This window comes from Aquila chrysaetos, chromosome 25 (genome assembly GCF_900496995.4).
Source record: "Aquila chrysaetos chrysaetos chromosome 25, bAquChr1.4, whole genome shotgun sequence".
Classification (NCBI taxonomy): domain Eukaryota; kingdom Metazoa; phylum Chordata; class Aves; order Accipitriformes; family Accipitridae; genus Aquila; species Aquila chrysaetos.
The window spans coordinates 17886698-17914439 of NC_044028.1; the positions used below are offsets into that span (position 1 = coordinate 17886698).

Consider the following 27742-nt stretch of genomic DNA (forward strand, 5'->3'; position numbering starts at 1 on the left):
TAACTCGTAACTTGTTTTAGATTCCTTGTAGGCCTGTCTGTCACCAAGCCATTCTACTAGATGAAAATGCATTTTGCGATGCAGGCAGCAATCTGCAGCCTTTCCCCATGATCAGGCAAGAGGACCGGCAGCAGGTGCCTGCATTGCCCGTACCATGCCGAGTGCAGAAATGCCCCGTGCAGGCTGCCAGCAAGTCCAACAGCTCCTGAAAGGTGCTGTACTGAACTGGTGCGGAGCTGTGTTGCCTTCTTTCTGCACTCTCCCCTCATTGTTTACCACCTGTGTTCCCTGATGTTTTCTGTTACCATTGTGGTGATCTGTTTATTCCCTCCAGCAGACTGTTGTCTGAATTGATCAAGAGCTGCCTGCAGGAAGAAATGTCTTAATGTTCATGGTGTTGCATCATCAGAGACCTGAGCTTGAAGACTCAGAATGACCTGATAGTGGCATCTGAGCACAAGGTTAAAATTCCAGTCCCCAGTCAGACAGGACCAGATTTTGTGGGGCTTGTGGTCATACAGCTGGGAAGGATTTATTTTTTTTCCTCCTGAAGTCTCTAGTCAGGTAGCTATTATAGAGCATTTTATCAGTCTGAATTCTCTGTGGTTACAAGGGCAGCTGCAGTAGGGGCTGCATGGTGGGAACAGCACTTGTCATTGTGAAGTGAGCAAGCCTGGAGGAGCTGTTCTCCCCGAAATGTTTGTAGATGTGGACTTGAGTGAAGTGGCTGCATGTGGACAGCTGGGAGGTATCAAAGGTGAGTTAGAGTGTAGGAGCACTTGCTCCACAATTCCTTTAGTTACAGTTTTGTGAAAAACAGCCTGTGATGTGCATGTTTGCTGTTTGGAGATAATGTACGCTGTTTGGATAACCTGTGTACAGACAGCGCCTTGCATCCAGGCTGTCCAAATTGGGACCAGTTTGAAGTTTGGGCTTCATACCCTGCAATGAGCAGCTTGAGTTGGAAGTTGCACATGAACCAGAGTCATGCCTCACCAGGTACAGTCCTTGCAACTGTGGGCTGTGAACCTGGGTGTCTGAAGACCAGTGTGAAAGTGGGTGATGATCTGCCCCCAGACTGCAGAGCTCTGACCTTCCCTGAGAGTGGAAGGCACTGAGCTCCTTGCCAGCCAGAACCTGAACCAGAGTTAACTGCTGGAGTTAACTCAGTGTCACTGTCTGCACTTAAAGAAACTTTGAGTCCTTGCTTTTCCTGGTGGTAATTAGGTGTATGAAAATGCGATGCAGGGTCCAAACCTGCCCACAGAGCCTCCCCTTCTTCCTGAGCTGCCACCCTGGTCACTCACAGCAGTTCTGCTCTGCTCCAAGCTGCAGTGGAGGATGGTGGTAGCTGTCTGCCACCTCCTTCACCAAGCACCCTGGCTGTGGCTTCCTTCAGAGATGTGCTAAGGCGATTTCATCTGCTACTGGCACAGCTCCCCTCCCAGCATGGCGCTCTGGGCTGGTGGTGCTTCTGTTTCTTGCAAAACTGTTTGGTTGACGGAGGGTGAAAGTACATGTTCTTCCCTCGATCAAGGGCAGCAGCTGGAAGGTGGCCAAAGCCCAGGCTGCAGCCTGCCACCCCTTGCACTAAAAGCTGTTTCTCCTTTGCCAGCCATCACCTGAAGTGCAGGGTTGGCTGCAGCACCCCAGCCCTCTGGGTGAGCAGGGCTGCTTGCTGGATAAATACCGAAGGGCACCTGGCTTCTGTGTATCTGGCTGCGTTAATCTTCCCTGAAGAAACCCCTTCCTCTGTAACTGTCACCCCTGGCTCAGCAGACACTGAAGAGGGGCTTTTTCCCATCCTGAATGCCCTGTTTGGGTGGGCGTCACCAGCTTTCGGCCAGCAAAAAGTCTATTTTGCAAGAGCTGTTGCTTGATCTCTTTGCCTGGATGTTTTTGCAGCTGTGCTGAGCACAGTGGGACCTGGGAGCCCCCATGTCCGTCCGTCCCCCATCCCCTTCCCCAGGCTGTGGCTGGTGCTGGGCCTCCCCCCTCCACTCCCCCCACTTTGGTGAGGCAGGAAGGAAAGAAGAAAGGAGATGGGGATGAGAAGCTAAATGCAGGTTGGAGCCAGGCTTGAGTCCAGCCTCCCCAGGCCCCCCTGCCCTCACGGCCCATTAATTGCTTTGTATGCAATTCCTTGATTCGTTTAAATTATCGCAGGTTTAGGAAACAGGCTCAAAGTGACCAGGATTTTCCATGAATTTGCAGATATTTTAATAGCAATGTTTGCGTCAAGCTGCTTTCCCAAGAGCTGTCTCGGGAGTTTGGGATGTATGGGAAGCTCCCTCAAGAGTGATTTCCCAGCGTGGGCGCTGGGATGAGGCTGTCTGTACAAACCAGATGCTGGAGAACCGAGCCCCCCCCCACACACCTGCCTGCAGGGCTGCCCCTGCCCTTCGGGAGTAGGCAGAGCTCCCTCACCAACTTAATTCAACCCTAAGAAAAACTCGAATCTGAGCTGGAGCGATGCTGCGAAGAGGAGCATCCCCGTCTCCTGCGCGCAGGGCTGTGCCTGTCGCTGCTTCGTAAACTCCCTGTGATATCTCCCTGCCTCCTTCGGCGCAGGCTGGGGCGAAGGAAGGAGCCCTGGTCCCTCTGTCCCTGTCACTGCTGTGTGTGCAGGGCTTGTCCCCCTCCCTGCTTCCCGCAGCCTTCAGTGATGCTTTAAAGCAGAGGGGCTCCCACCCGGGCAGTGCTGCAGGTGAGCAGGGTAAGAGCAGCCTCTGCACCCCTCCCAGGGCCTTGCACCCCTTTTCCAGCACCCACTACATGTCCCAGGGGGAGGGCACCGGCCTGGGTGCTCCCACCGGGGCTGGGGGATCCCCACAACACCAGCCTCCCTTGCACCCCAGCTCAGGCTGGTGTGGGCTAAGCCGGAGCGTCTCCTCGCCTGGACCATCAGGGCCCAAAGCATGAAGTAGGTCTGATTTTTGGCAGGGTCTGGCCCCTCTCCCATGCCCCTGGTTCACCCGCGGGATGGGTGCAGACTGTGCTCCAGCCGCGGCAGGGCTTGGGGCTCAGCCCAGCCGAGGGAAAGGCTCAGCTCCGTGCCGTGCCGGGGGCTGCTCCGGACCGGGGGGTGCTCCGGACCGGCACGTCCCATACTCGGATACTCTGTACCGGGGTGCTCCGGACCGGGGAGATACTCCGGGCTGAGGATGCTCCGTAGCAGGGATGCTCCGGATCGGGATGCTCCAGCCCGGGAGGATGCTCCGTACTAGGGATGCTCCGGATCGGGATGCTCCAGCCCGGGAGGATGCTCCGTACTAGGGATGCTCCGGATCGGGATGCTCCAGCCCGGGGGGATGCTCCGTACTAGGGATGTTCCGGATCGGGATGCTCCAGCCCGGGGGGATGCTCCGTAGCAGGGATGCTCCGGATCGGGATGCTCCAGCCCGGGAGGATGCTCCGTACTAGGGATGCTCCGGATCGGGATGCTCCAGCCCGGGAGGATGTTCCGGATCGGGATGCTCCAGCCCGGGGGGATGCTCCGTACTAGGGATGCTCCGGATCGGGATGCTCCAGCCCGGGGGGATGCTCCGTACTAGGGATGCTCCGGATCGGGATGCTCCAGCCCGGGGGGATGCTCCGTACTAGGGATGCTCCGGCCCGGGATGCTCCGTGCAGGCGCGGCGGCCGCCCGGTCCCGGCGGCTGCTTTAAGGGGAGGGACGGAAGCCTGACCCGTCCCCGGGCTCGGCCGGGCCCTTAAAGGCTCCGCGGGGCGGCCGAGCCCCGCCGCGGCCAGGTCCGACCCTCCGGCCCCGCCATGGGCTCCCTGGGGCGCTGCCTGGCCCGGAGCCTGCTGCGGGGGTACCCGGGCCCGAGCCGCCCCCCCGGGCCCCGCTGCTACGGCTCCGGTGAGACACGGCCCCCGTCCTGCCCCCGGCCCCTTCCTGCCCCGGGACCCTGGCCCCATCCTTGTCCTGCCCCTGGGGACCCTGTTCCCATCCCTGAGCTGTCCTCGGCCCCTTCCCTATCCCGCCCCTGGGGACCCCGTCCCCATCCTCATCCTGCCCTGGGGACCTGGTCCCCAGCCCTGTGCTGCCCTCAGCCGCTTCCCTATCCCGCCCCTGGGGACCCACTCCCCATCCCTGTCCTGCTTCTGGGCACCCTGTCCCCATCCTCGTCCTGGCCCCGAGGACCAAGTCCCCAGCCCCATCCTGTCCCCAGTCCCCTGCCTGTCCTGCCCCTCGGGGCTCCAGTCCCCATCCCACCCCTATGGTGCCCTCTGTCCCATCCCGTCCTGGTGCCCCCAGTCCCCCAGCACCCTGTCCCTCTGTCCCAGGAGCAGCCCCCCAGGCAGGGTGTCCGGCTCATGGGGTCCTTCACTTCTTTGTGGTATGAGTCCTGTGTGCCAGGACGGGGCAGAGGCCAGACTGGTGGCTCCCCCCAGCACCACCCTGAAGGTCCCAAGGGGTTTGGTGTCCCCAGGGCCACAATGGGGACACCCCCATCCTGTCCTGGGGCGACAACGGGGTGGGAGCCTGGCAAAGCTGGACCATGTCCAGCAATGCCCAGAGAAGCGGGTGAACTCGTGCGGTCACTTATCCCGCTCTGTCCCTGCCGGCACCGGGGCCGGCCCACCCTCACAGCCCAGGACAGGACGCCGAAGTCTAGGGCTGGCAGCGAAATGCCCTGGCTTGGCGTCCTCTCTCCCTCTCCCTTCCTCTCCTTCCTGTTCCTTCTGCTCCTCCGGCAGACGGGATGCACTGTCCCTTGGGGAACTTGCGTCCCCTCGTGCCAGCGTGGCTCCGGCAGGGCCAGCGGTGGGGTGAGGGGGGAGGCAGTGATGCAAGACCCTGCCGTCCACGGTGCCATGGATGGCAGCGATGCCAGACCCTGCTATCCCACAGTGCTCCATTTTGCTCTGCACCGGTGGAGGGCTGTGACCTGCTTTGCGCCAGGGCTGGTGTCCGACTGCCTCCGGGCACGGGGAAGGACCCGAGGCCAGGCAGGAGAGATGGCACGCTGTGGGTGGCACCCACAGCCCCAGCAATGGGACACGGCGGGGTAGTGCGCTTGGCTGAAACCAGAGCCAGCCCGTCCCACGCTGGGTTAAAGGGTGTTTCCCAGTCGTGTACCCCAGCACCTGTCAGGCTTTCCAGCTTGTCCCTTGGGTCCCTGCTGGGACCCTACTTGTCTGCAAGGCACAGCCTGGACAGGGAGACGCGGCCCCGGCATGGGGACACAGGTGGGGACAGGGTCACCCCGTGGCAGCTGCTGCCCACTGGGACCGAGCAACAACCCGTGGTGCCCCAGGAGCAGCTTGGGGTCCTGCTGCCGCAACCCGCGCCCGTGTCCCACGTCTGGTGGCGACCTGTGTCCCGTGCCCGGTGGTGACGCTGGCCCCTGCATCCCTGCGCAGCCCCCCCGGAGCTGCAGGAGAAGACGCTGGTGCTGGTGAAGCCGGACGCGGTGCAGCGGCGGCTGGTGGGGAACGTCATCCAGCGCTTCGAGCGGCGCGGCTTCAAGCTGGTGGCCATGAAGTTGCTCCAGGTACCCATCCCCACCGAGCTGCCACCCGTCCCCCCAGGGGACCCTGCTCCCCACAGCCGGCTCACGGGGGTGCCAGGAGGGGGGTGTCAGTGAGGGACACCGTCTGGGTGTCCCCGCCGTCACCCCGCGCTGCCGTCAGGCCGACCAGGGTCTCCTGGACAAGCACTACCAGCAGCTGCGGCAGAAGCCCTTCTACCCCGCGCTCCTCGCCTACATGACCTCGGGGCCGTTGGTGGCCATGGTGAGGGGCCGGGATGGAGGGTTCGGGGGTCCTGGGGGGGGTCCGGTGGGGGGCTCAGGTGTCCCCTGTCCCGCAGGTGTGGGAGGGCTACAACGTGGTGAGGTCCACGCGGGCCATGGTGGGGGACACCGACTCGGCGACGGCGGCGGCGGGCACCATCCGGGGGGACTTCAGCATGCACGTCAGCAGGTAGGGGCGCGGGGCGGGCGGCGGGGCCGGCGGCGGGACCCCACGGCCACGGCACCGGCCCCATCTCTGCGCAGGAACGTGGTCCACGCCAGCGATTCGGTGGAGACGGCCCAGCGGGAGATCGGCTTCTGGTTCCAGCAGGACGAGCTGGTGGCCTGGGAGAGCGGAGACCAGGACTACACCTACGGGCCCTAGGGCGGCCCCGGCCCGAACGGACCCTCGGCCGTGGGGGGAACCCCCGGCCCCACAATAAACCCCACTGCCTCCAGCCGTGGCTCCGGCCTCCTGCCTCGGATGCCACCAGCAAGTGCTGGGGGGGGGGCACTGGGATGTCCCCAGGGGGTCCTGGGAAGCACTGGAGGCACTGGCATGTCCCTGGATGATACTGGGGCGGTACTGGGATGTCACTGTGAAGTGCTGGAATGTCCCTGGGGGACACCAGTGTGGTACTGGGAAGTTCTGGGATGCACCGAGATTTCCCAAGGGGGCGCTGGGGCAGTACTGGGAAGCTCTGGGAGGCACTGGGATGTCCCCAGGGACACTGGGATGGTACTGGGAAGCTCTGGGATATCACTGGGGAGCACTGAGGTTATACAGGGAAGCTCTGGGAAACACCAGCATATCCTTGGGGCGGTACTGGGAAGCTCTGGGAGGCACTGGGCTGTCCCTCGGGGGCACTGGGGCGGTACTGGGAAGCGCTGGGAAGCGCTGGGCTCTCCTTGGGGGTAGCAGGAGTCTCTGCAGGTCCCTGGAAGGGACCGGGGGGGCGGGTCTGGGCTGGTAACGGGGCGGGGGGAGCTCCGGGGGACACCGGGATGCCACTGGGAGGGACGGGGGTGTCGCTGGGATGCCACCGGCACACCAGTATGTCACTGGGGACACTGGGCGGCGCTGTGGGACGCCGCGCCAGCCCCGCGCCGTCGCCAGGCGACAACTGCCGACGCCTGCGCATGCGCGGGGCGGGCGGAGGCCCGGCGAGGACTACATCTCCCGGCAGGCTGTGCGGGGCGCGCCGTCCCGGCGTGCTTTGCGGCGCGGCCCCCGTTGCCGGCGGATCGCGCCGCCATGGCGGAGGCCGCAGCAGCCTCCCGGCCGCCGCCGGACGTGGACACCGACGACTGCCTCCGCGAGTACCGCCACCTCTTCAGCCCCGACATCCTGGCGTGAGTGCCGGGGCGCCGAGGGCTCCGGCCCGCCGGGTGAAGGGCCGCGGCCTGGAGGGCGCGGCCTCCCCCGCCCGCGGCCTGCGCGCTGAGGGGGGGCCGCCTCGGCCGGGGGCTGTGCCTGGCGCTTGGCTCTGACCGTCCCTTTGTCCCCCCAGGGGCCAGGTGGCATTCATCACCGGTGGCGGCTCGGGCATCGGCTTCCGCATCGCCGAGATCTTCATGAGGTGCGGGAGGCCGGCGGGGGTGGCGGCAGCGCCCGGGGAGGGCTCCCCCAGCCCCCTCGGGCGCCGGTGGGGACGGACGGCATAAAAGCTTCCCTTCCCTTGCGGCGGCTGTGGTAACGGGGCCTAGAAGAGGTGGTGTGTGAAGCCGGGGGCAAGGGAGCCTTTGTGAGAGCTGTGGGCAGCCCTGCCTGCTGCAGGCTCTGGTGGTTCGTGGGGGTGTGGGAGGTAGGGGCTGGCCTCGTCACAGGGCTGGGATAGGTCTCTAGTGCGCTGTGACTCTCCCCCGCCTTGAGTCCTGCGGGCTTCGGGGAGCGGCAGTTCCTCCAAGGATGTTGTGTCACGTCCCACCGCTCCCTGACCAAACTCCTGGTAACCCCAGAGGTCCGAGACTGTGAGGAGCTGGCGCTGTGTGGTCCTTCTCACCAGCCCCTTCTTTGTAGGCACGGCTGCCGGACGGTCATTGCAAGCCGGAACCTGCAGCGAGTGTCAGAGGTGAGTCTGTGGGCTCCAGCGGGACAGGCAGGCAGAAGGGAGAGCTGTGAACGCCTGGAAATCCTTCTGCACTCTCCTTTGGGTGGAGCTGGGAGTAGTGCAACAGGAGAAATGGCTTACCAGTGCTGCCCTGTATTCTCTCGGCTCCAAGTGCTTAAGCATCAGCAGGCAGCAGTGATGGGCAGGACAGTCTGGGTTTAGGGTGGGCTGCACCCACCGCACCTCGTGGTGGAGCTCAGTTAATCATGGAACTTGCTACCTTCCCCCACCAGCTTTGGGAGTATCTGTTCCAGATATCACATTGCCTTTTCGTTGAGGAGGCAGAAAGAAACAAACTGTGGTGAAAGTTTGTCAGCAGGGAAGTGGCAGAGACCAAAGTCAAGCTTAAATCTCAGCTTCGAGTAGGACAAGACCCCCTTGTCCAAGGGTTATGTGAGTTGAGGTGGGTACGCTGAGCCCCAAAATCTCAGTTATCTTGTGTTTTGAGATGGAGGGGAGGATTGCGGTCTGGAAAGCAGTGACTGAAAAAGCTCTATTAGACTAGCTACCCTGTGGATGGCTGGGCAGAACAAACACCCACCCCTCTGTGTCTGACCCCAGGCTGGAGTTTGGCTGGTCACAATTTCCGTTCCTCACAGTGGCTTGGTGCTGCGGTCTCGGGCTGAAAGTGGCTGTGAGGGAGCTTTGTGGTAGCTGTGTGTGGACTTCACTGAAATATAACAAAGATCAAAACCAGCACTTGGGAGTGAGCTGGCATGACCCAGCTGCCTCCCGGAGGTGGTTAAGGCTGTCATTTTGCATTCCCTCATGCTCATGTGCCAGAAAACAAGCTGCAAAGCTCAGCAGCTTTTTAGTCCTTAGGGGCTGGAGTCTTCTGAGTACACAGGGACTGCTTGGCCAGGCTCTTGCTTGGCGCTGGGAGTATGTGTGCTAGATGGGGCTCAAAGCTTCTCACAGAAGAGCCCGATGAGCCTAAGCAGGAACATGGAGCGCTGCTGGGTGTTGTGCAGGGTTGCTGCTGAGTTTGTGTGTCCCCTGTGCTTAATTTGCTGGGGGGAGTCATGTTCTTAATGAGCGCCTCAGGGGTGGTTTGTGGCAGACGCTGAGCTGCAGAGCTGGGCCACTCTGCCTCGCAGGTGGAGACCCTGGCAACTGTTGGTCTGCATTTGGCCTTTTGCCTACTGACGTTTTTTGGATCTAAAGGTTAATTATGTCTGGGCTCATGCCAAAAATGCCTTGTTGGGGTTCAACCTTTGTACTTGCCCTGCAGAGATGTTGCTTGGGATGTGCTGTGTCGATGACAGGCCACAGAGATAACTGGGCTTAGCAGGTTGTGGCCTCAGGGCCAGCCTGGCATTTGGTTGGGACATGACATGCAGGAGCTTTCTCTGGTTACCCCAGGGCTTTAGCTGCAGAGTGCTGCCGGGTTGAAGCCGGCCGTGTTTAGGCAGGTCTCCCCTGCCCACAGTGTTCGCTGTGTGCTGGCAGGGACGTGGCTCCTCTCTGACTTCTTGCTTACCTGTTGCGAGGTCTGGGTCTAACCCTTGCTGAAGGAGAGAGTCCCAGAAAGAATTTTTTTTTTTTTTTTTTTTTTTCCCAGGCCTCAAAAAAGCTGGTGGCAGCCACAGGCCAGCAGTGCTTGCCTCTGTCCATAGATGTCAGGCAGCCCCAAACCATTGTGGCAGCGGTGGATGAGGCACTGAAAGAGTTCAAGCAGATTGACATCCTCATCAATGGTGAGCTGCTGAAGTGGACAGAGGGAAGATTTGGCACAGACTCACTGCTAGGAAGGGCATTTTCCTGCATGGGGGTTTTGTTTGCCTAGTTGTCTGGCTTATGCTGCTTTGGCCTGGGAGCATCTGGGCAGCCCCTGGGAGTGCAGAGGGGATGGGCTCAGAGGAAGCAAAGACCTGTTCTTAATACATGGCCATCCGATCATCCCTGCTGTCACTGGACCAGCACCCTCCTGCCCTCAGGCTGGCCGTGCTGCTGGGCACCCAGAGCCACAGGTTGTTTATCCCCTTACCAGGGCTGTTTTCAGTCTACCCAGACAGTATTGCTCACCATTCCTCTCGCAGAAGTGCCCTGAACCTGCCTGATCTCTCCTGACTGTGCCCCCGGCTGCTTGTTCTTCAGGTGCTGCAGGAAACTTCCTGTGCCCAGCCAGCGCCCTGTCCTTCAATGCCTTCAAGACAGTGATAGATATCGACACCATTGGCACCTTCAACACCTCCAAAGTCCTCTTTGAGAAATATTTCCGGGTAAGTGGAACCAGAGCCAGAGGACTTGGTGGAGAGGCTCCTGGTAGGCAGGGGATAGTGTCAAACAAATCACACTTTGCCCCTGAGAAATTCAGGGAAGTGTGGAGGGCAGAAGGTAGCACAGAACCCGTGTACCCGGGGCTGTGCTGCCAGGCCTCTGCCACCCACCCTGCTCAGATCCAGTCTGTTCCCTCCCAGGGAGGGCAGCCCCTGTGCAGGAAGAGGGAATCCTGCCTGTCCCTAGCCCTGGGGCTTTTGACTGTTGTGGCACCTTTCCGCGCTCTGCCACCTGCTGGGGAAGAAGCTGTGATCTGCTGCTCCTCTTCCAGCTCCTCTGCTTTCCCTTGGCCTTTGCTTGTGCCCTGCATCTCCCACCTTGTTGTGGTTTAACCTCAGCTGCCAACCAAGCACCACGCAGCTGCCCACTCACCTCACAGTGGGATGGGGGAGAGAATCAGAAGGGTAAAAATGAGAAAACTCGTGGGCTGGGATAAAGACAGTATAATAGGTAAAGCGAAAGCCGCACACACAAGCAAAGCAAAACAAGGAATTCATTCGCTACTTCCCATGGGCAGGCAGGTGTTCAGTCATCTGCAGGAAAGCAGGGCTCCATCACGCCTAACAGTGACTTGGGAAGACAAATGCCATCACTCCAAGCGCGCCCCCCCCTTCCTTCTTCCCCCAGCTTTATATGCTGAGCATGATGTCCTATGGTCTGGAATATCCCTCGGGTCAGTTGGGGTCAGCTGTCCTGGCTGTGTCCCCTCCCAGCTTCTTGTGCCCCCCCAGCCTACTCGCTGGTGGGGTGGGGTGAGAAGCAGAAAAGGCCTTGACTCTGTGTAAGCACTGTTCAGCAATAATGAAAACATCCCTGTGTTATCAACACTGTTTTCAGCACAAATCCAAAACATAGCCCCTTACCAGCTACTACGAAGAAAATTAACTCTATCCCAGCCAAAACCAGCACATGCCTCTCTGGAAGAGCCCCGCTGGCTGCCCCGGCTCAGTGAGGCCGGGTGGGCAGTGCTGCCCTGGTGATGGGTTAGCAATGCAGAGGTGGCAGTGCTCACGGGTGACTGTCCCTCCTAGCCCAGCTGTCTTGTCCCACCACTCCCTTATGTGACCCCTTGTGCTGCTCCCTCCCTAATGCCATGTCTCCTTTCCTTCCCCAGGACCATGGTGGGGTCATTGTTAACATCACGGCAACCCTGAGCTACCGAGGGCAGGCCCTCCAGGTGCATGCTGGTACTGCTAAGGCTGCCATAGGTACCTAAACGCTTCTTGCTGGGGCTCTGTGAGCTGTGTGAGGCCAGTAAGGAAGCCGGTTCTTCCCGAATACTGGGATGGGAAGATGTCCTTGGGAGAAGTGAATATGAATCGGTGTGGGTACTATGTGCCTGGGTTTGGGATGAGGCTGTTCTCTCCCCCAGGGCTCTTCTAAGGCCCTTTGCTCTTGGCCAGAGTCTCCTGTGGCTTTTTGCGCCCCCCCAAGTTACTGGAACAGCTCTGCTCTCCGTTTCTCATTTATGTTGTAATCCCTTCCCAGATGCCATGACCCGTCACCTTGCTGTGGAGTGGGGACCCAACAACATCCGAGTGAACAGCTTGGCGCCTGGCCCCATTACAGGCACCGAGGGCTACCGGCGGCTGGGTAAGGCAGCCTGGGGCTCCTGTCTCTGCTTCGGTGGTGGCTTGCTGGTGTCTGTCTGGGAGGGGACTGTAATGGACCACCAGCGCCATGCAGCTCGTGGGGCCTGTGATGCAGCCAGGGCCATTGCTGCTGGGCATGGCTGTCCCGTGATTAGGCTGGCCATCTCTTTGGGGGGGCAGCCCTTCCCGCATCCTCAGTACCTCCCAGGGCACTGATTTTTCTCTGTCGAGTGGCAGCTTTTTGTGCTCTCTCATGCCATGATGTAACATGCTCCCCCAAAGCTCAGCCTGGCCACCCACCTTGCCTGATGGTTTAGCTCTTGCAGTCCATCAGCGGAGTGCTGGTTCAGCCCTGGAGGCTGGGAAAGCTCTCTGAGATCCTGTCTTGAGCTCACTGTTGCAGTACAAAACCCACTGCTGGGCTTGAGTTCTCCTCGTTTAACTCAATTCTCAGGCCTTTGTCCCTGGGCTGCCCCGGGTGCCAGGATCTCATCGGTTCCCTGGGGCTCTCGGCAAGCCCCATGCAAGCAGTGCTGCAGTGTCTGGCAGGCAGCAGTGGTGGGCGGGCGGTCCCACGGTCCTAGCTGACTCTTTCTTCTACCACTCTCAGGTGGGAGATTTGCTGAGGAAGGAAGTCAGTTTGATGTGATCCCCCTCCAGCGTGCAGGGAACAAGACGGAGATCGCCCACAGCACGCTGTACCTGGCGAGCCCCCTCTCCTCCTACGTGACGGGCACCACCCTGGTCGTGGATGGCGGGAGCTGGCTGACCTCTGCCAACAACTTTTCTGCCTTGCTGGGTATTGCTTCATCCTCTGCTAAACTCTAGGTGACGTGCATTTCCCCCTCCGTGGGATTAGAGCAGGGCTCGTGTCAGAAACCCAGTTGTCCCGTGGTATAGGGGCATGGCTGCCGTAGCAGTGGGTATTTCTTCAAGTGCCTTGGTCACCTTGTACCAGTACCAGGCTCTGCCCCTCCTGAGGCAGCTGAGGGGCACATACCGTGTTGGGGAAGAGGAGGCAGATGCTGGGTGTCAGCGTCTCCAGGGTGAGGGCAACCAGCCCAGGTCTCGACTTGGCAGCACTTGTTCTCAAACCTTCCTCTGCTTTTGGGAAGGTGGAGCAGGGTCACCTCCATGACGTTGTCAGAGCAGGTGCAAAACAACATGGGGAACATCTCTGAGTCCTTGTGGACCGTCCTAGGGATGACTTGGGAAGGGCAGGAGGACTTGCTGGGTTTTTCCTCTGAGCCTGCAGTTGACATCGTATCTCTTGTCGTTCCTGCTGTGGAGGATCCTTGTCTGGACACCTCTGAGTGTCTCCTGAAGCATCGTGATGCCCCTTTTGTGTGCCATACCAGCAGGATTGGGCACAGAGAGTCCTGACAGCCTCTGCCTCCCCTTTCTTCCTTGCACGAGTTACTGCGGTCTTGTGTTGTGGTTGAATTGCACGCAGGACTCATGTTGTCTGTGTGTGTCTGCAGAGGTGGGAAGGGAGCTGGCACCTGGTGCTTTCTGGGAGAGGGGTCTCCTTTCTTCCCCTCATCCCCTGCCTGGGTCCTGCCTGGCAGTCTCCGTGAGCAGGGCAGGCCCAGGGAGGACTGTGTGCCCATTTCCGTGCTGTCTTGCAGATTTCTGGGCTGCAGGAGCAAACAAAAATCAATGATGGACAGCCTGGGATTGACCAATGGACAGAAACGTGACCGAACACACTGCTGCTCTGGGACATCTCGGGGTGACGTCTCCCAGAGTCGGAGCCGATAGCTGCCGCCTCTGATCAGCGACTGGTGGTGCTGGTGACGCTGCCGATCCTGCGTCCGCCTGGGGGAGGGAGCGCCAGGGGTGCTGGGTAGGGAGCGAGCCCACCCCCGTCCTGTGCCGTTACTTTCTGCTGAGCTGACATGTCTGAGGGCGCAGGGACAGTGCGGGGTGTGCGGGTTGTGATGTTCACTGTCCATTTGTGTCTCCCTCCAAGTTGCTCTCCTGGCCTTTCCCGAGTCCCGGGCAGTGCTGCCCATGGCTAGCTGTCCTCTTCCTCCCCTCTCCCCCATCTCAGCCTGAGAGCTGCCCAAGACCCCCAGCAGCAGCTCCTTTTTGGAAGCGGGGGCGTAGTTCAGCCCATCTGGGGTTGAGATCCGCCTTCATGCTGGGGCCAGCTCTGGCTTGGCAGCAGTAGCTGGCAGCTCTTGAAGAGGAAACAAGGACCAAGCTGGCCCCTGGCAGCGGGAAATGGCCCCATCCCCTCGGGGCGGGGGGATGTTCCTGGATGGGCCAGGAGGCTGACGCAGATGCAGCTGGGATGTCCATCTCCCAGGAGCAGAAGTGGTGTGAGGTTCAGTCCCACCAGAGCTGGCTCTGTACTGCTGTGGACTGTAGCACCGTATCTGTTGGGAGCCTGAGATGTCCAGTTGGCTGTCTGGCACCCATCTGTCTGTCACGCTAGTCTCATGCTATCTCCTTTCTTTGTACAGACACTACAGCTGAGGGTAAATGAAGCTGCAGGGGCCGCACCGGGTCTGGACTGGGCTGCTGGAGCCAAATGCGTCCCCGGTGCCATGCCTCACGCTGCTCGTGTGCAACAGCCTCCTGCTGCTGATGGCAATTTTTAAGTTTATCCTGAATTCTGTGAAGCTTGTTTTCCTACTTGATTGCATTTCCTACTTAATTGTAGACTTGCCAGGTTTTGCTCCTTCCTCCAGGCCATGAATAAAGAACTTTCACCCTGAGCCGCAACGCTTCTCATCTGTTTGTCTGTGCAGGCGGTTGATCCTGCAGCCTCTGACTGCTGGGAGCTCGGGAAGGTTTCCTTGTGCTCCTTGTCCGCTTGTGAGCTGGCAGTGGTAGGAGCTTTAGGGGGCTAAGTCACGTCTTTGGTCAGAGCATCGCTCGCTGCTGCAGGAGCAAAGCCAGCTGCTGTGCTGACCGATCCTGGTGGTCCGAATTGGGCCCTGAGGGAGGATGGAAAACCACTGGTCCCACTAGCAGAGTCCTTGGCGGCTGTTGTGTCCCAGCGCTCCAGGCCAGCGGTGCTTGGGGACCTGCCATCTCCTTGGCCCCAGCTGGCTCTGGGGACATGGTTCCAGCAGCCGTTGGGTCCATCAGCAGAGGTGATGGGGAGGTCCTGAGGGACGCGGTGAGAAACACGCTGACCCCTTCAGAGGGGATGGGGATGTGGTGCCTGGACTGGGGTCTGGGCATTGTCCTTTTCCTGAATCTCTCCTGGGATTTGCCTCCAGCTGCAAAATCCCTCTTCCCAGATAATGGGACAAGTATTTTCTCCTGGAGAAGGTACTTGTGTGATGTTTGTTGGTCCCAGCTGCAGTCTTCTGCTCTCTGACCTGCATCCCTTGTTCTGGGAAGGTCCACATATTTAACTGCTTCTTGTTTAACCACGATGGGGAGCAAGGTGAGGTTTCCACCCTCCCCACAGTGGGAAGAGACGCACAAAGGAGAGGGGAGAGGTGCTGCAGGAGAGGCAGCCCTGGAGCTGCTGCCAAGTCCAGGCTGTGCCACGGGCTCGGTGCTGAGCTGGGCTCCTGGCCCAGCTGGCGTGGGTGCCACCCCACATGATGAGGATGGAGCCAGGCAGAGCTGCCTGCATTGCCTGACCGTGCGTGGAAACCTCCGTGGTGGTCACAGCCTGAGCAGAGCCTGGGGGTGTCAGAAGCAGGGAGAGCTCCCGCACAGGGGCTCGGGGCTCTCCTGGCTCCGTGGCCACCGAGGGAAGGGGGAACACTGCAGGGCGGCAGCCTGGCCGTGCGCCTCCAGCACCAGGGGAAGGAGCTCTGAGCCCGGCCTCCGTCGTGTCCTGGAGCTGCAGAAACCCACGGAGGGGTGCAAAGCCGCAGCTCACAGTGTCAGGCTTGCCCCTCCAGCCCTGCAGGTGCATTATCCCCCGGCCCGTCCCAGGCGGCAGCGGGCACAGGCAGGAAACCTGCTCGCTTGAGCTGTCTGGGAACTGGGGGGATTATAATGCCGAGGGGATTTTGTAGGGGACAGTTCAGGCAGTTGTCCGGGGAGGGGAGGCAGTGCAGCCCTGGGCTTTCCTCCTGTGGGACTGACAAGGGAGCCCCCTCCAGCCCCCGTGAGCTGCTGAACTCCGGCTTTTGGGGCCGAATGTGCTGGGGGTCCCCAGCTTTGGGAAAACCGTGCTGGGGGACACACTGTGCCCCAACCAGGCTCGTCCTGAGATGTCACAGGCAGCTGTCACCTGGGCGGCCTGGCAATGAGGGGCCCTGGGCAGCATCACTGCAGCCAGGGATGCTCTCGCTCGTCAAGTTTGCTGCTAATTATACCTGCACAGGAGATGGAGGTGCAAACGCTGACGGGGCCCCACCAACGTGTGCGTGCAGAAATTGCCGGGGCAAGGAGTCTGCAGGCTGTAAGCCCCTGAACTTGTTAATTCATTCCTTCAAAGGACAGCAGTGAGGCAGCCCCGGCGGGGTGGGGGGGGGGGGGGTGCACCACGGACCCTCGCCGGCGACCGACAACCGAAACCCTCGGCCTGCTCTTTCCTTGTGCCACCGTGCCCGTTTCCACACGGCAGACGCTGGCGGCGGCCGGTCATGCCGCAGCGGCCGGTGGGGGGGGGGGGGGGGGAACACGCGAGGGCCACGAGGGGGTCTGGCGGGGCGCGCAGGGCCTGGTGCACGGTGACCCCCCCCCCCCCCGGTGGGGTGCATGAGGCCCGGTTTACCGTGGTCCCCCGGGGCACGGTTACCCCTCGGTGGGGTGCACGGCCCTGGCGCATGGTTTCCCGCCCCGCCGGAGGGGTGTGCAGACCCCGGTACACGGTGACACCCCCCCCCCCCCCCCCCCCCCAGCCCCGGAGGGGGGCGCGGGCGGCACGTGCTCGCGCGCCGCGTGGCCCTTCCCCGCCCGCCCCGCCCCGCGCCGCGCCGCGCACGAGCCGGGGCGGGGAAAGGGGCGGGGCCTCCGCTCGGCCTCGCGCCGCGTCGAGGTGGGGCCGCACTGGCAGACGAGTGACGTCACCGCCCCAGCTACTGCGGCGGCTACCGGGTTGGATCTGGCGGTTCGCCGCGGGCTGCCCCCGGAGCGGCGGCGCGGGCGGGCGGCGGGCTTGTTTCTCGGCGCCGCCGTCTTCCTTTCCGCCCGCCCCGCCGACCGCGGCGGGTGAACCGCGTCCCCGTCCCGTCCCCCCCCCCCCCGCCCCGGCGCTCGGAGCCGCCGCTGCCGGGCGGGCGGGTCGGGTCGGCGGGGCCGCCCCCGGCGGCGGCGCGGCGGGCGGGCGGGCGGGGCCGGCGCCGCCTCACACAAAGCCGTGTGGCCGGGAGCGGGCGGAGCTACCGCTGGGACCGCACCGGCACCGGCATCTCCGCACCGGTTACCGGCACGGGCACGGCGCCGCCCCGCCGGGCGGCCGCGATGTGAGGGGGGCGATGGCCGCGGGGCATGGCCGCCGGGCAGCGGCGGGGCGGGCGGCGGCGGGCGCTGAGCGCCGCCGGTGAAAATGGAGCCGCATCCGCCGGCGGCCGTGCCCGGGCCCCCGCTCCCCCGGGGGCCGCGGCGGGACGGGACGGGGCCGGAGCCGGAGCCGGAGCCGGGCCTCTGGGCACCTGAGGCCGCCGAGCCAGCCCCGGGGCCGCCGCCGTGGTCCCCGCCGGAGCAGAGGGACTGTCCGGCCCTGGGGGGCCCCGCCGAGCCCCCGGCCCGGCCGGAGGAGGAGCCGCGCCTCCGCCCCGTCTTCGACGCCCTGGACCGCGACGGCGACGGCTTCGTGCGTGTGGAGGAGTTCGTCCAGTTCGCTACGGCCTACGGCGCCGAGCAGGTGAGGCCGGCGGCTCCCCCCCCGAGCACCGGGGGCCTGCCCCGGGCCTGGGCCCTGCCCGGCCCCCCCCCCGGGGTCCTGCCAGGCCGGGGCCTCCCCTCGCACACCTGCCCGCCGCCGGTGTCCGTGGGGCCGGGTGCCGCCTCAGGGAAGGACCCGCCGGGCCCGGGCGTGAGGCGAGGCGACGGCTCAGCGCCGCAGTTGGTGTAACCCGGCGGGGAGCCTCCGTGCCGGGCCTTCGGTGGTCCCCTGTCTGCTGGAGGGGTGACGAGCGAAGGCGGCCGGTGTCGTCGTCGTCCGCAGCCCTCGGAAGAGCCTTTAATGTGAGCGAGGGCAGCGTCTGCATCACCGGCCTCCGGGTCGTCCCGGGTGAAGGGCGTGCGTGGGCTTAAATGGATGCAGGAGGTACGGACGGAGCCCGGTGAGGCTGGAACTCGCCTTTCCCGGGTCCCGATCTGCTGGGAACAGAGCATCTCGGCAGTGCCGCTGGAAGCCCGCATCCCCTCTCTTTGTTCTCCATCAATATAACACGTTGAGGTTTGTCCGAACAGCTCCCGTGCATAAGGGACCAGCAGCGAGATCGTGGGATCTCAAGCTGCTCCTTGCCCCGCTCGCCGCTGAGGGTCCCTGCGTGGGCTTGCTGGCACTGCGCCGAGGATGGAGTACCTCACTCAGCACGGGTTTGACAATCCTGAATGCCCTTTTTTTTTCTCCTTTCCACTGCTTTGTACCATGGTGAGCTTGTGTTTCCTTGCAGCAGATCAGATGCGATGTAATTTGAAGCTGCCTGGTATGACCCAAAATGGAGAGAGCTCTAGCAGGGGATGGAAATTAATTTGTTGACGTTTTGTACATTGGCCTGTGCTGGCGTTGCTACAAGAAAAAAGATTTATTTTTTAAGGCGTGTAGGTATTGTTAGGAAGTTTCTATGTGCTTACCCAGGAGATCTGCTTTAATTCTCTAGCTGTAGCTGCTGTGCGTGTATTAAAGTGGCATGACAAAGCAAATCATCATGTGTGAAGGAGTGTTTTGGTGGAGGAGGGTTTTTTTTTTTAATCTCTGTCCTCATGGTAAAAGCACCTCTTAAAGATAAAATAGAGGCATTTCTTTTAGAAAATACCCCTGTAAAGTGGAGATACGCAACTTCTTTGTCAGATGGTTGCTGGTGAGGGGCACAGTGCATGCAGGCGGCATTGCTTAGTGCCTCATTGAGTGATTAACCAGGTAGCGTCATGGCACCGGGAGGGAGTCACAAGATCATCTCGGCAACATGCTCCTGCACCCACCGGGTGAGAGAAGCTTTATTCAGCATAAAGCCTCAGACTTTCATCTTCCTGCTGTGGTCCGGGTGCTTTGTGCCACTGTGCGTCGTGTGTCCCCCCCCCCCGCCCCGTTGCTGTTGCTGGCAGAGAAAGCAGAAGCAGACGGTCTGTTCGCATCAGCGTGCGAGTCGCTCTGTGGAGGCTCACAGACCCTGTACGCGATGCCCATCGCTTCGGGGCACGGTGGGAGCTTACCAGGGGACTGTTCACCTTAGCATGCCTCTCCCTGCGCATTTGGTATGGAGCAGCCCAAGTACACGGGAAATAAGGGCAGGCAGACCGTGTGTGTGTGGCAGGGGACATGGCAGGCGGGTCCGGCATTTGTTTGTGCCGGCAGCGTGTGCGGCTCAGCCGAGACCTGCTGCTCCAGCCCTGTGCAGCACCTTGTGCCTTGATTCTGACATGGGAATTGTGCCAGAGCTTCAAAGGTGCGACAATAAGCCTGTTGAAGTGCTTTGAGATCTTTGCCTGAGGAGTGGTTGCAAACTGTTAAGGTCTCTCTTAAATTGAAGCAGGACATCCAGGGAGGTTTTGTGCTACTAAAAGCTGTCTGTTTGTATGGACGCAGCTTAGAAGCCTGCAGGTTGTCTGCAGGCTTCTTGCCTTGGCTGTCCCTTTAAAGTCGCTTGTTCCTTCCCACTGAGCACAGCTACCAGTAATGCTGTCCATGCTGAAATTCATTATGCTTTTTAGATACATCTATCTTCAGCAAGATACTTGTATAGCTCGCTCTTGGCGTGCAGAACAGCTGTCACTTGGTGCAGCAAGCGCTGAACACCCTGGTGAGGTTGATGTGACAATGGCTCAGCCAATGGGTAACGGGCACTCCAGGGAATGCACCCTGGTACCTTTTGCAGAGGCAACCCAGAAGAGAATTAGTAATGTTTGTGATGCCTCTGTGTGCAAGAGGACTTATTACGAGCCTGCGGCTTAGAAATGCAAGAGGGCACACTGAGTGTGAAGGAGAAGGGGTTGGTGATGGGGTCTGTAAGCTCCCAGCAGATGTGCAGAGTAATAAAGGGAAGAGTTCTGGGGAAGCTTCTTGACCTGTTTTTTTTTTTTTTAAGCAGATGTAACTTGGGCCAAAAAGGGGTCTTTTGAAAAACAGAAATCCAGCTCAGGTGAAAGTTAAAGGATAGGAACGTCACCGGGTGGGTAAAATGGTGTTAAGATGACTAAAAGGAAACTTCAAGATGTAAACAAAGGTTGTACTACAACTGGAACTGGGAAGCTTGCAAGAGAGATTCCAGGATGTGATGGCTCATGAAGGTATGGGGTAGAAATCGGCAGGGAGTTAACGAGGAGCAAATTCCAGTCCTCTTACTGTCCCTCTTGCCCAGCAAGAGGAGGATGTACTTGCTTCCTTTTCTTCTCCCCCTCCTTCCTCCTGGCTTCTGCCCACATGGGTGGATGCATGGAAGATATGCATGGGGTGGTGGTGGAGCAAACAGCTAAATTTAAGCACAGTAAGTCATTGCAGCCAGCTGATTCATCTGAGGGTTCAGAGAGGGTTGAAGGGTTAAGGAAAGTGTGTGTGTGTGTATAACCACATGTATCGGGGAGCTGGAGAGCAGCAAGTGTTGTCTTTAGCGTTCAGTAAAACACCAGAGGCATTTATGGGCTACTGAGCTCAGTGCTGTCAGATTATTTGGCTGAAATGATTATTAGCTAAATGTCAAAGAAAAGAGACCAACTGGCATTTATTCCATAAAAATGGCATGATTGTGAATGTGTTAGGATTTTTTTTTTTCTCTGCATGATGAAAACCATGGGTAGAAAAATTGGGGGAGGGTTGGTTTGGTTTTTTGCTTAAGTAGCTTTGTTTGTCAAAAGACTGCCTTAAAAAGAGCTTCATGGTTGTAGTATTGGCAGTGAAGTGCTGGTATGAACTAGAAGAGATCAAGGCATGGAAATCTAAAGACAGTTTGTTCTTCTCTGAAATGATAACAGTTGATAGGGATTGAGGCTATTGCCAGTACCTTCATATTAAAAGGTATGGAAAGGATGATGCTGAGGTCCCATCAGCTGGGGATGACACTCCCTAGATAGGGGTAGCCTTGAGCAGAGAAGATACAGCCATGTGACGCTCCTCCAGCAATCTGTAACGGGTGGATGTTTGTCAAACACGGACTATTGTGCCACTTGAAAAGCCTGCTAGGACCCGCTATATGCTCCGTGGACTTGTAAACAAGATGCAGGGCAGAAGGGTCTTGAGGGCGACTTGACTTTTCATGCAAAACCTCTGGACCACTCACTAGTAGCATGTGAGGCGGTTTATAACAGTGGTGTATTTTTATTGTCTGCTTTCTCTCTCCTTTATCACTACGCTTCACCAAGGATCTGATGCTCCCTTGGAGCTTCTGTGCATGCCGTAGCAGCCAAAGGTGTTCCCGCTGGCTGGTACCAAAGACTGGAGTAAGGTTGGTTTAGACAGCGAGTTGGGAGGTAGAGGCACACTTGACAACTTTTATGTCACCCTGTAAAGCGAGAAGGGTTGTGTCTTGCAGTTCTGTGGGTTATACAGAATCTAAGGCCATTGTGCAACATTTTTAAAACGGCAAACACATAATTTGTCTTGCTGCTTGTACAGTTGCACTGTGTCTGTCCGATTGTGGTGACAAAGGCCAAGCCTTTTCTCACTACATTTGTTACTAGCTAGAAGTGCAGGGTCGCGTCGGGGTGGAGGAGAACCGAGTGTTTGTAAGGCATGAGGAGAAGCTATCCTGCTGGCATCTTGGAGGGTTTTTTTTCCTTTTTTTGTTTTGATCTAGAAGACAGTTGGAGGTGGAAGAGCCTCTTGCACCACATGATCTCGCTGCTTCTGCTCAATTAGGAGAAGTCCCAGAGTTTGTCTAACCTGTTTTCAAACGCTCCAAGCTCTGTGGCATCTCTGCCCTCTGTGCTCTGACAGAGATCTTCAGCTTTTTTTTTTTTTTTTGCTCCTGATGATCAGTTCAAGCTTCATTTCAATGTGCTTTGTTTCACTTTCTTTAACATTTACATCCTTCAAGTATCTGTGCTTGACTACCAGCCTTCCTCTGCCCCCACATCAGCTAATCCTCAGCTGAGATCTCCATATTGAGCTTTAAACTTTGCCTTGCATGATGGTTTCTGAAGCTTTTTATCAAGTTTGTTGTGCTTTTCTGACCTCCCACCACCTTTTCAGCTTCTTGTAATGAGGTGCCTAGCCTGAGCTGAGTTCTGCAGAAGAAATCGCATTTTGGGGGTAGCAGATGTCACTCCAGACAGTGGCTGCAGAGAACCGTGGGGTTTATTTTTGTTTTTAAATAGAACAATCCACAAGATTTGGCAATTACTTTCTGGAATGAAGTCTGGATAGTGTCAAACTACAGCTTTTTAGTGCCCCCCCCCTGCCCCGTGAATCCAGGCTTGCTTTTCCTGCTCACCTCTAGATCCCTTGGGAATTGCACACAGACCCTGGATCGAATGCTTCTTACCTCCAGCATAGTCCTCTCTTGGAGTTGCTGACATTGCATCTGATCTTGGACGTCCTCCCTATTCCCCTTAGTCTTTTCCTGCTTCCCTCTGAAATCTAATAGTTTGGATCACTGTTGTGAAGAAACCTCAATTACTTTTTTTTTTTTAAATTTTTTGAGAGTTCTTACACCCTTTGAGCAGAGGAAATACAGGCTTTGCTTATAAAGAGATTTCTAAAATTATTTTGCATGGGTTTGCAGGCCATGTAAATGTGAGTGAAGCTTAAATTGCCCCCGTGTTGCTGCTGCTGTGCCTTTCGGAGGCTTTAATTGCTGTTTAACTTTGGTGTCTGCTATTGAGAGTGGAGCTGGGATGGCAGTGAGGGTGATACTGTGGGTGTATAATAGGTTTGAGCATGCCTGTGGACACGCATGTGTATTTTGGAAGAGGAACGAATCTGAAATATTTTGCTTGCTTTGACCAAGGGCCCAGTTTTTCACCATAAAAATTCATGGCAAAGCTCCCGTTCATTTTGCTGGTTCAGGCGTGAGCCCTTCCTCACCTCAAATAGCAGGCTGGCTTTGCTGGGCGCAGACCACAGGGCTCAGTCTGCCCCTGCCCGCCTCCCTCTTCAAAGGATGTTTTATCATCATTAATAACACATCTGTATTCTGTGGGAGCTTGAAGATGGGAGTTTTTCTTTCTCCCTCTGAGACGAAAACACTTCCAAGCCAACATATTTCATGTAATGTATTTGGGTGAGGTGGTTGCTGGTTAGCTGAAAATGGAATTTGCAAAGAAGTTTATTCATTTTTAAATGTCCCAAAGACTCCAATAAAGAGATTATTTCTGTGCTCCTGAGTTTTTGCTTCTCCTGCTAAGTTTTGGCTTTAAGCTTCTTGAAGGTGTCCATTCTCGGAGTGGCTGGGAAGGGTTATGAAGCGTATCATACCATAAACAGATTTTTTTGATGATATGTTTCATACTTATGTTTGCGGCCGTAATCAGATTGATGGCTTATCCGGGCTGGATCAAGTCTGGCAGGAGCATGAATACTCAAAGGCATGGTTTGTCTGCATGGGCTGTGAGGAGGGTGGCGATGGTAATTTTATCCCAGGTACCAGTTTATTTAAGAAACCTTTTTATTCTTCCTTTCTCCTTCAGACTGAGAATACAGCTATTGCTAAGTGGGGTGTTGATTTATTTTAATTACAGATTTTGATAAAAGTTAGATGTGTTCCTCTGGAATTTGAGATCATTTCTGCAAATAAAGAAACGTTCTCCCCACTGCTTCCCAGAACAAAGAAGCAGCATCAGTTCCACCTTTGTACAGTTGGCAAATGCTGTGGGCAAGGAGGCAAACACAGGATCTCTAGGGAAGTGGGGTGTAGATGCAGCACCCAGTAATCCCCAGCTGTGACGCCAGTTTGTACTGGGTGAGCACTGCCAAGGCTGGGTCAGGAGCCCTAGCAGGAGAAAAGGACCCCATCTAAAGGTTTTCAGTGTTGTGATTTTTTTTTTTTTTTTAATTATTTGTTAAAAATGCTTGAAAGGCTTTTTCTTGGGGTGGTTTGTTTGGGTTTTTTTTTTTTTTTTTATGCAATAAAAATTCTTCCAAAGTTTTGCTTAACGTTTGCCACATGGGGTGGGGCAGGTCTCTCTAAGATAGAGGTGGATTCATGAGATGCTTTCTCCCTTCTCAGGAGCAGGATATTTTCTAAGGCTGTGACTAATAAAAACTGGATTGGGGTCATCATAATTAACTGACTGGAATATGATACTGCACCACAACATTGGCTCTTTCAGAGTCATTTCGACCTGGTATTGCTTATAACTGAACGCTCTCAAAGCATTTCAGAGTTGCTTATATCATTATGTAACTCAATACAGCCAGTAATTGATAGTCATTACAACAATTGCCTACATAATTTCCCTCAATTTTATTCTTGTTTTGACTTTTGTTTGCCGCTTGTTGTCAGATGAGATCTGCTTTGAACTCAGACTTTTTTTTTTTTTCTTTCTGGCTTTTGATTTTGCAAAACAAATGACTTCCCATTAGCTGCAGCCTACAGCTCTGCTTGGGCAGGGTGATCTGCTTCTGCTGGGCCACCCTCAGCTTCCCCTCTGCCCTGGGACCATCGGGTTCCCAGCACTAGAAAGCTGCTGGTATGGTCCCTGTGAGAGCTGGCAACGGCAGGGGGGTGGACCACGGCTTGCTTTTCCCTATTTCTCCTGCCTGGCTCCATCCTTCCAAAATCCTGCTTGGGTTTCTGGTGTAGGGCATAGGACTGGTTCCCCCACGTGAGCCTGGAGTGAGCAACGCCAGCCTTTCCCTCCGCTTGTTTGCTTAAATTCAAACATCCGTGGAAAATGTGGGTACAATGCTGCCAGACTAGTTTTGGTGAGCTGCTTAGAAGCAGCCGTGCTTCTCTGGTGGCACGTTTTACCTGGCGTGCTGCGGTCAGGGGAGCATGGTGCCGATTAGGGGTGCGGCAGAAAGCGAGCTCCAACAACTTGAAGCTTAAAATGCCATCTGACTCATCAGGTTTGAGCCAGTGGTTTGGCAGGAAGGCGCGTTCACGGGGATGAATAGGATTAGGTAGTGATTTGAGATCTTGCTACTGTGTTCACATTGTGAAATGTGCCTGCTGACACAGATAGTGAATTTGTCCTTGGGGAATTCTGCATTTTGTACTTTTAATGACTCTCGTACTCCCACATGCCAAAAGCATTTCCACCTCCTGTCCGACTATAATGCATGTTCTCGGTGCTGCATTAAGCTGCCTGGAGCCGCTCTCCTGACGGTGCTTTTTTGTGACATCTGCAGTACAGCTGTTTGCTGAACTAGTCAAACCAAGTCTGCAAGACAGTCATGCTTCTTTAGCTGTTCAAGTCCGGCAGACCGCTCCCCCCCAGCCCAAAGCCCCTCTCAGCCTTCATTTTCCACTTCAAAAGCATTGCATCTTTCATTCCCCTTTCAAATTGATCTTTAAGAGGATGCTTCTGCCTAGAGGAGGTCCGTGCTGCGCTGTAGCATTGCTGGGGGCAGCAGGGCTGTGATGGCCTGTGCATCGCTGGTGACGCAGGTGGAGGCAGGTCCACGTGTGGCTGGGTTGTGTGACGATGGCAGAGCGCGTGTGGGATGCTGCTGAAGGCTGATGCTTGCCACTGGTGCTGCTGAGCTATAGCTCCAGGTCTGAGGCTTCCCAGCAGAGACAGGACTTTATCTGAACACAGCGGGAGAGAGACGTCACGGATTTCATAAGGCATAAAAATCACTGTTTCTTAATATCCTTGTGTCTTTCTGTTTAGTAGCAGGAAGATACTGGAATACCTAGAGGCCCAAAGGGAGCTCATCCTCCGTATGCATAGTGGAGGGGTCACAGTTCATATCAGTGGTGCCTGGCTTCCCTGGTTTTGGGAACCCAAAGCATCCAAGCCCAAGGAATAGCCCTGAAGATGTAATGGGGCAGCGCAAATGCCAGCTTGGGCTTTCTGCATTGCTCAGAGTTGGACAGAAATTGTCTCTTCTTCCTAAACCTTGATTCGTGATGATATTTCCCCTTGTCTGTAGAGTCTCTGCTGGAGTTGGCACAGGTCAGAGAGTAAGTTATTAACAGCCTTGTGGGTTGGGGGGGAGGAGGGAAGGGAAGAGGAGGAAACATGACTGAAGGCAACCTTAGGGACAGCTTCCTCCCAAACTGCTGCTACCGCCAAGCTCGAGTGGATGGTGTTTGCTCCGCAGGGGAAGAGCAGGCTGAAAGTGAGTTTAAGCAGAACTCAAAGAAAATCAATGCCACGTAAGTGGTGTAGGTGCTTCCGCAGTACGCTGCTGTTGTGGTTTTGGGGCTGGGCTGGGGTTTTTCTCAATGGAGGTGAGGAAGCGAGAGTCCCGGCAGGCAGCCACGCAGCAGGAGCACTGCCAGCCCCTCACCTCCCAGCTGTGGGTCTGGGATGGGGCTCTGCTGCTGCTGGAGTGAGGCTTCCTTGCAGCTGTGAACACCCTAGGGTTGATGCCTGCTTTAGTCCTGGTTTTGGTCAGGGTCTTTCCCCTCTCTAGGGAGAAAACTGCTCTTAAAGCAGAGACGTGCGGAGGCTGCTTGGGAGAAGGGGTTCAGGCTGCCTGGTGCTCGGAATGCTCCGAGCACTGCTTCTCCCTGGCCAGCTCCTCATATTGTAACAGTAAAACCCCCTTTTAATAGAAGGAAATACCAGTGATACCAAGCTGATGAATTTGCTTGCTGAGTCTTGTTGTCTTATTTGAGGTGACTAATTAAGCTGAAGCAAGCAATTGGGTGGCAGTGGTATTTGATGCAAGTTTGAGTGCTTGCTTAAATGACACCAATTCTGGTGTTGCCTGCATGGATCCTGGCTCTGGTATGTCCCCAGCACTGCAGAGGCCACTGGGGTCCTGGCATGGGACAATGACAGCTCTGGGGATGTCCTGTGGTGCTGTACGGGAAGAGCAGTGCTGCCGTCCGTGTTACAAGGGTTGGGTACAGCTGGTGGCCAGGCTTTGTTTGCAGGCTCAATGTCCCTCTGTTAGGTTATGTTGTGAGCAGCCTGGTAGTCTCCTGATTTTTTTATTTTTTTTTTTTTTTTAATAATACATTGTAGCTCTTCAGAAAAAAGAGCTACTGTTCCCTGTGTTATAGTATCCCTTGGTGAAATACCAGTAGAATACACTTGAGTTTGAGTCACTGCTGTTTCTGGAAGGGGTTTTCAGCTTGCAAACTGCTGGGCTGTTCCTGCTTACTCCTGTCCCCCGAGAAGGAGTAAAACCGAAGGGAGAGGACCTGGTCCTGGGAGCTGTGTAATCTGGCAAGACTCAGCGGAGCCGACTGCCGACAGCCCTGTGGAAAAACCATTTGCCAGAGTCCAATAGGAAACTGGGCTCAAGCAAAATGTGCAGGAGGTAAAAGGAGCCCAAACCAACAGTTTTTAGAGAACAGAAGCTGTCAAGGGCAGGAAACAAATGGGGAGCATTTGCTGTGGCGGGGCGCAGGGTACGGCGCAGGACCAGGATCCATGCAGCTGCTCTGTGGTTCTGTGGTCCTGAGCAAATGTGGCATGAAAAGGGGGGCTGCTTGAGGGGCCCTTCTGCTTGGGGAGGGTATAGCTGTGTTGAAAGTGAAACTCTTCTAATGGGAAAATAATGTTCAGTTCCACTTTGGCTTTAAAAGCTGATCAGGACCTTGTGGCTTTTGCTGCTGCCTTTGGCTGCGGAGGGATTAAAAGGCATCTGTTGCCTCCCTTTTGCATGGCCACATTCCTTATTTTTTCCAGGGCTGTGGCACTTCTTCGCCCCGCTCACTGTGTGTGCATGAGGAGACTACAGCTGGGGGAAAAAAAGTAAAATTTGGATATCATTGTGGAATTTTTTTTCCTATGCCTGCTAAATCAACGCAGCAACTAGCTAATCCTCTCCTGACTACTTGGAGCTCTGGGACTACTGTGCTGGCAGGAGCAC

At 57.2% G+C, this 27742-nt stretch overlaps 3 protein-coding genes across 8 annotated transcripts in view; all 3 read left to right on the forward strand.

Moving 5' to 3' along the window:
- The first annotated feature begins 3726 nt into the window (after positions 1–3726).
- On the forward strand, positions 3727–6202 carry LOC115335732 (nucleoside diphosphate kinase, mitochondrial). Of its 2 annotated transcripts, none has more exons than XM_030001847.2 (5): positions 3727–3865; positions 5374–5504; positions 5644–5745; positions 5822–5934; positions 6009–6202. In XM_030001847.2, the coding sequence occupies exons 1-5, from the start codon at positions 3775–3777 to the stop codon at positions 6127–6129; spliced, it is 558 nt and encodes a 185-aa protein (XP_029857707.1). In that variant the 5' UTR covers positions 3727–3774; the 3' UTR covers positions 6130–6202. The 2 variants fall into 2 exon arrangements, with proteins under 2 accessions (XP_029857707.1, XP_040976264.1); XM_041120330.1 differs by lacking the exon at positions 3727–3865 and adding an exon at positions 5069–5199.
- A 516-nt stretch (positions 6203–6718) lies between these two features.
- DECR2 (2,4-dienoyl-CoA reductase 2) lies at positions 6719–14450 on the forward strand. Of its 4 annotated transcripts, none has more exons than XR_003921515.2 (9): positions 6719–7097; positions 7256–7324; positions 9417–9552; positions 9953–10077; positions 11250–11343; positions 11624–11728; positions 12338–12526; positions 13356–13573; positions 14196–14450. XR_003921515.2 is itself a non-coding variant. In XM_030001837.2 (9 exons), exons 1-8 carry the CDS (start codon positions 7000–7002, stop codon positions 12553–12555), a joined length of 897 nt encoding a protein of 298 aa, XP_029857697.1. In that variant the 5' UTR covers positions 6953–6999; the 3' UTR covers positions 13356–14450. The 4 variants fall into 4 exon arrangements, 3 of the variants coding, with proteins under 3 accessions (XP_029857695.2, XP_029857697.1, XP_029857696.1); XM_030001837.2 differs by adding an exon at positions 7765–7816 and having other exon boundaries at positions 6953–7097; positions 12338–12555; positions 13356–14450; XM_030001836.2 differs by adding an exon at positions 7765–7816 and having other exon boundaries at positions 6953–7097; positions 13356–14450.
- Positions 14451–17031: 2581 nt separating this feature from the next.
- Positions 17032–27742, forward strand: part of RAB11FIP3 (RAB11 family interacting protein 3) — an 80979-nt gene continuing 70268 nt past the window's right edge. For both annotated transcript variants that reach the window (XM_030001807.2, XM_030001808.2), the window contains exon 1: positions 17032–17512. In XM_030001807.2, coding sequence (XP_029857667.1) covers positions 17195–17512 — 318 coding nt within the window. In that variant the 5' untranslated portion in view covers positions 17032–17194. The remainder of the gene's footprint in view (positions 17513–27742) is intronic.

Bases quoted from the DNA above. Each gene is read 5' to 3' on its own strand.
- LOC115335732 (XM_030001847.2), top strand. From the start codon at position 3,775: ATGGGCTCCCTGGGGCGCTGCCTGGCCCGGAGCCTGCTGCGGGGGTAC. The intron at 5,746-5,821 runs GTGAGGGGCCGG...CCTGTCCCGCAG, and splicing joins CGGGGCCGTTGGTGGCCATG to GTGTGGGAGGGCTACAACGT. The intron at 5,935-6,008 runs GTAGGGGCGCGG...ATCTCTGCGCAG, and splicing joins TTCAGCATGCACGTCAGCAG to GAACGTGGTCCACGCCAGCG.
- DECR2 (XM_030001835.2), top strand. From the start codon at position 6,750: ATGCCACTGGGAGGGACGGGGGTGTCGCTGGGATGCCACCGGCACACC. The intron at 7,098-7,255 runs GTGAGTGCCGGG...TTGTCCCCCCAG, and splicing joins TTCAGCCCCGACATCCTGGC to GGGCCAGGTGGCATTCATCA. The intron at 11,729-12,337 runs GTAAGGCAGCCT...TACCACTCTCAG, and splicing joins CGAGGGCTACCGGCGGCTGG to GTGGGAGATTTGCTGAGGAA.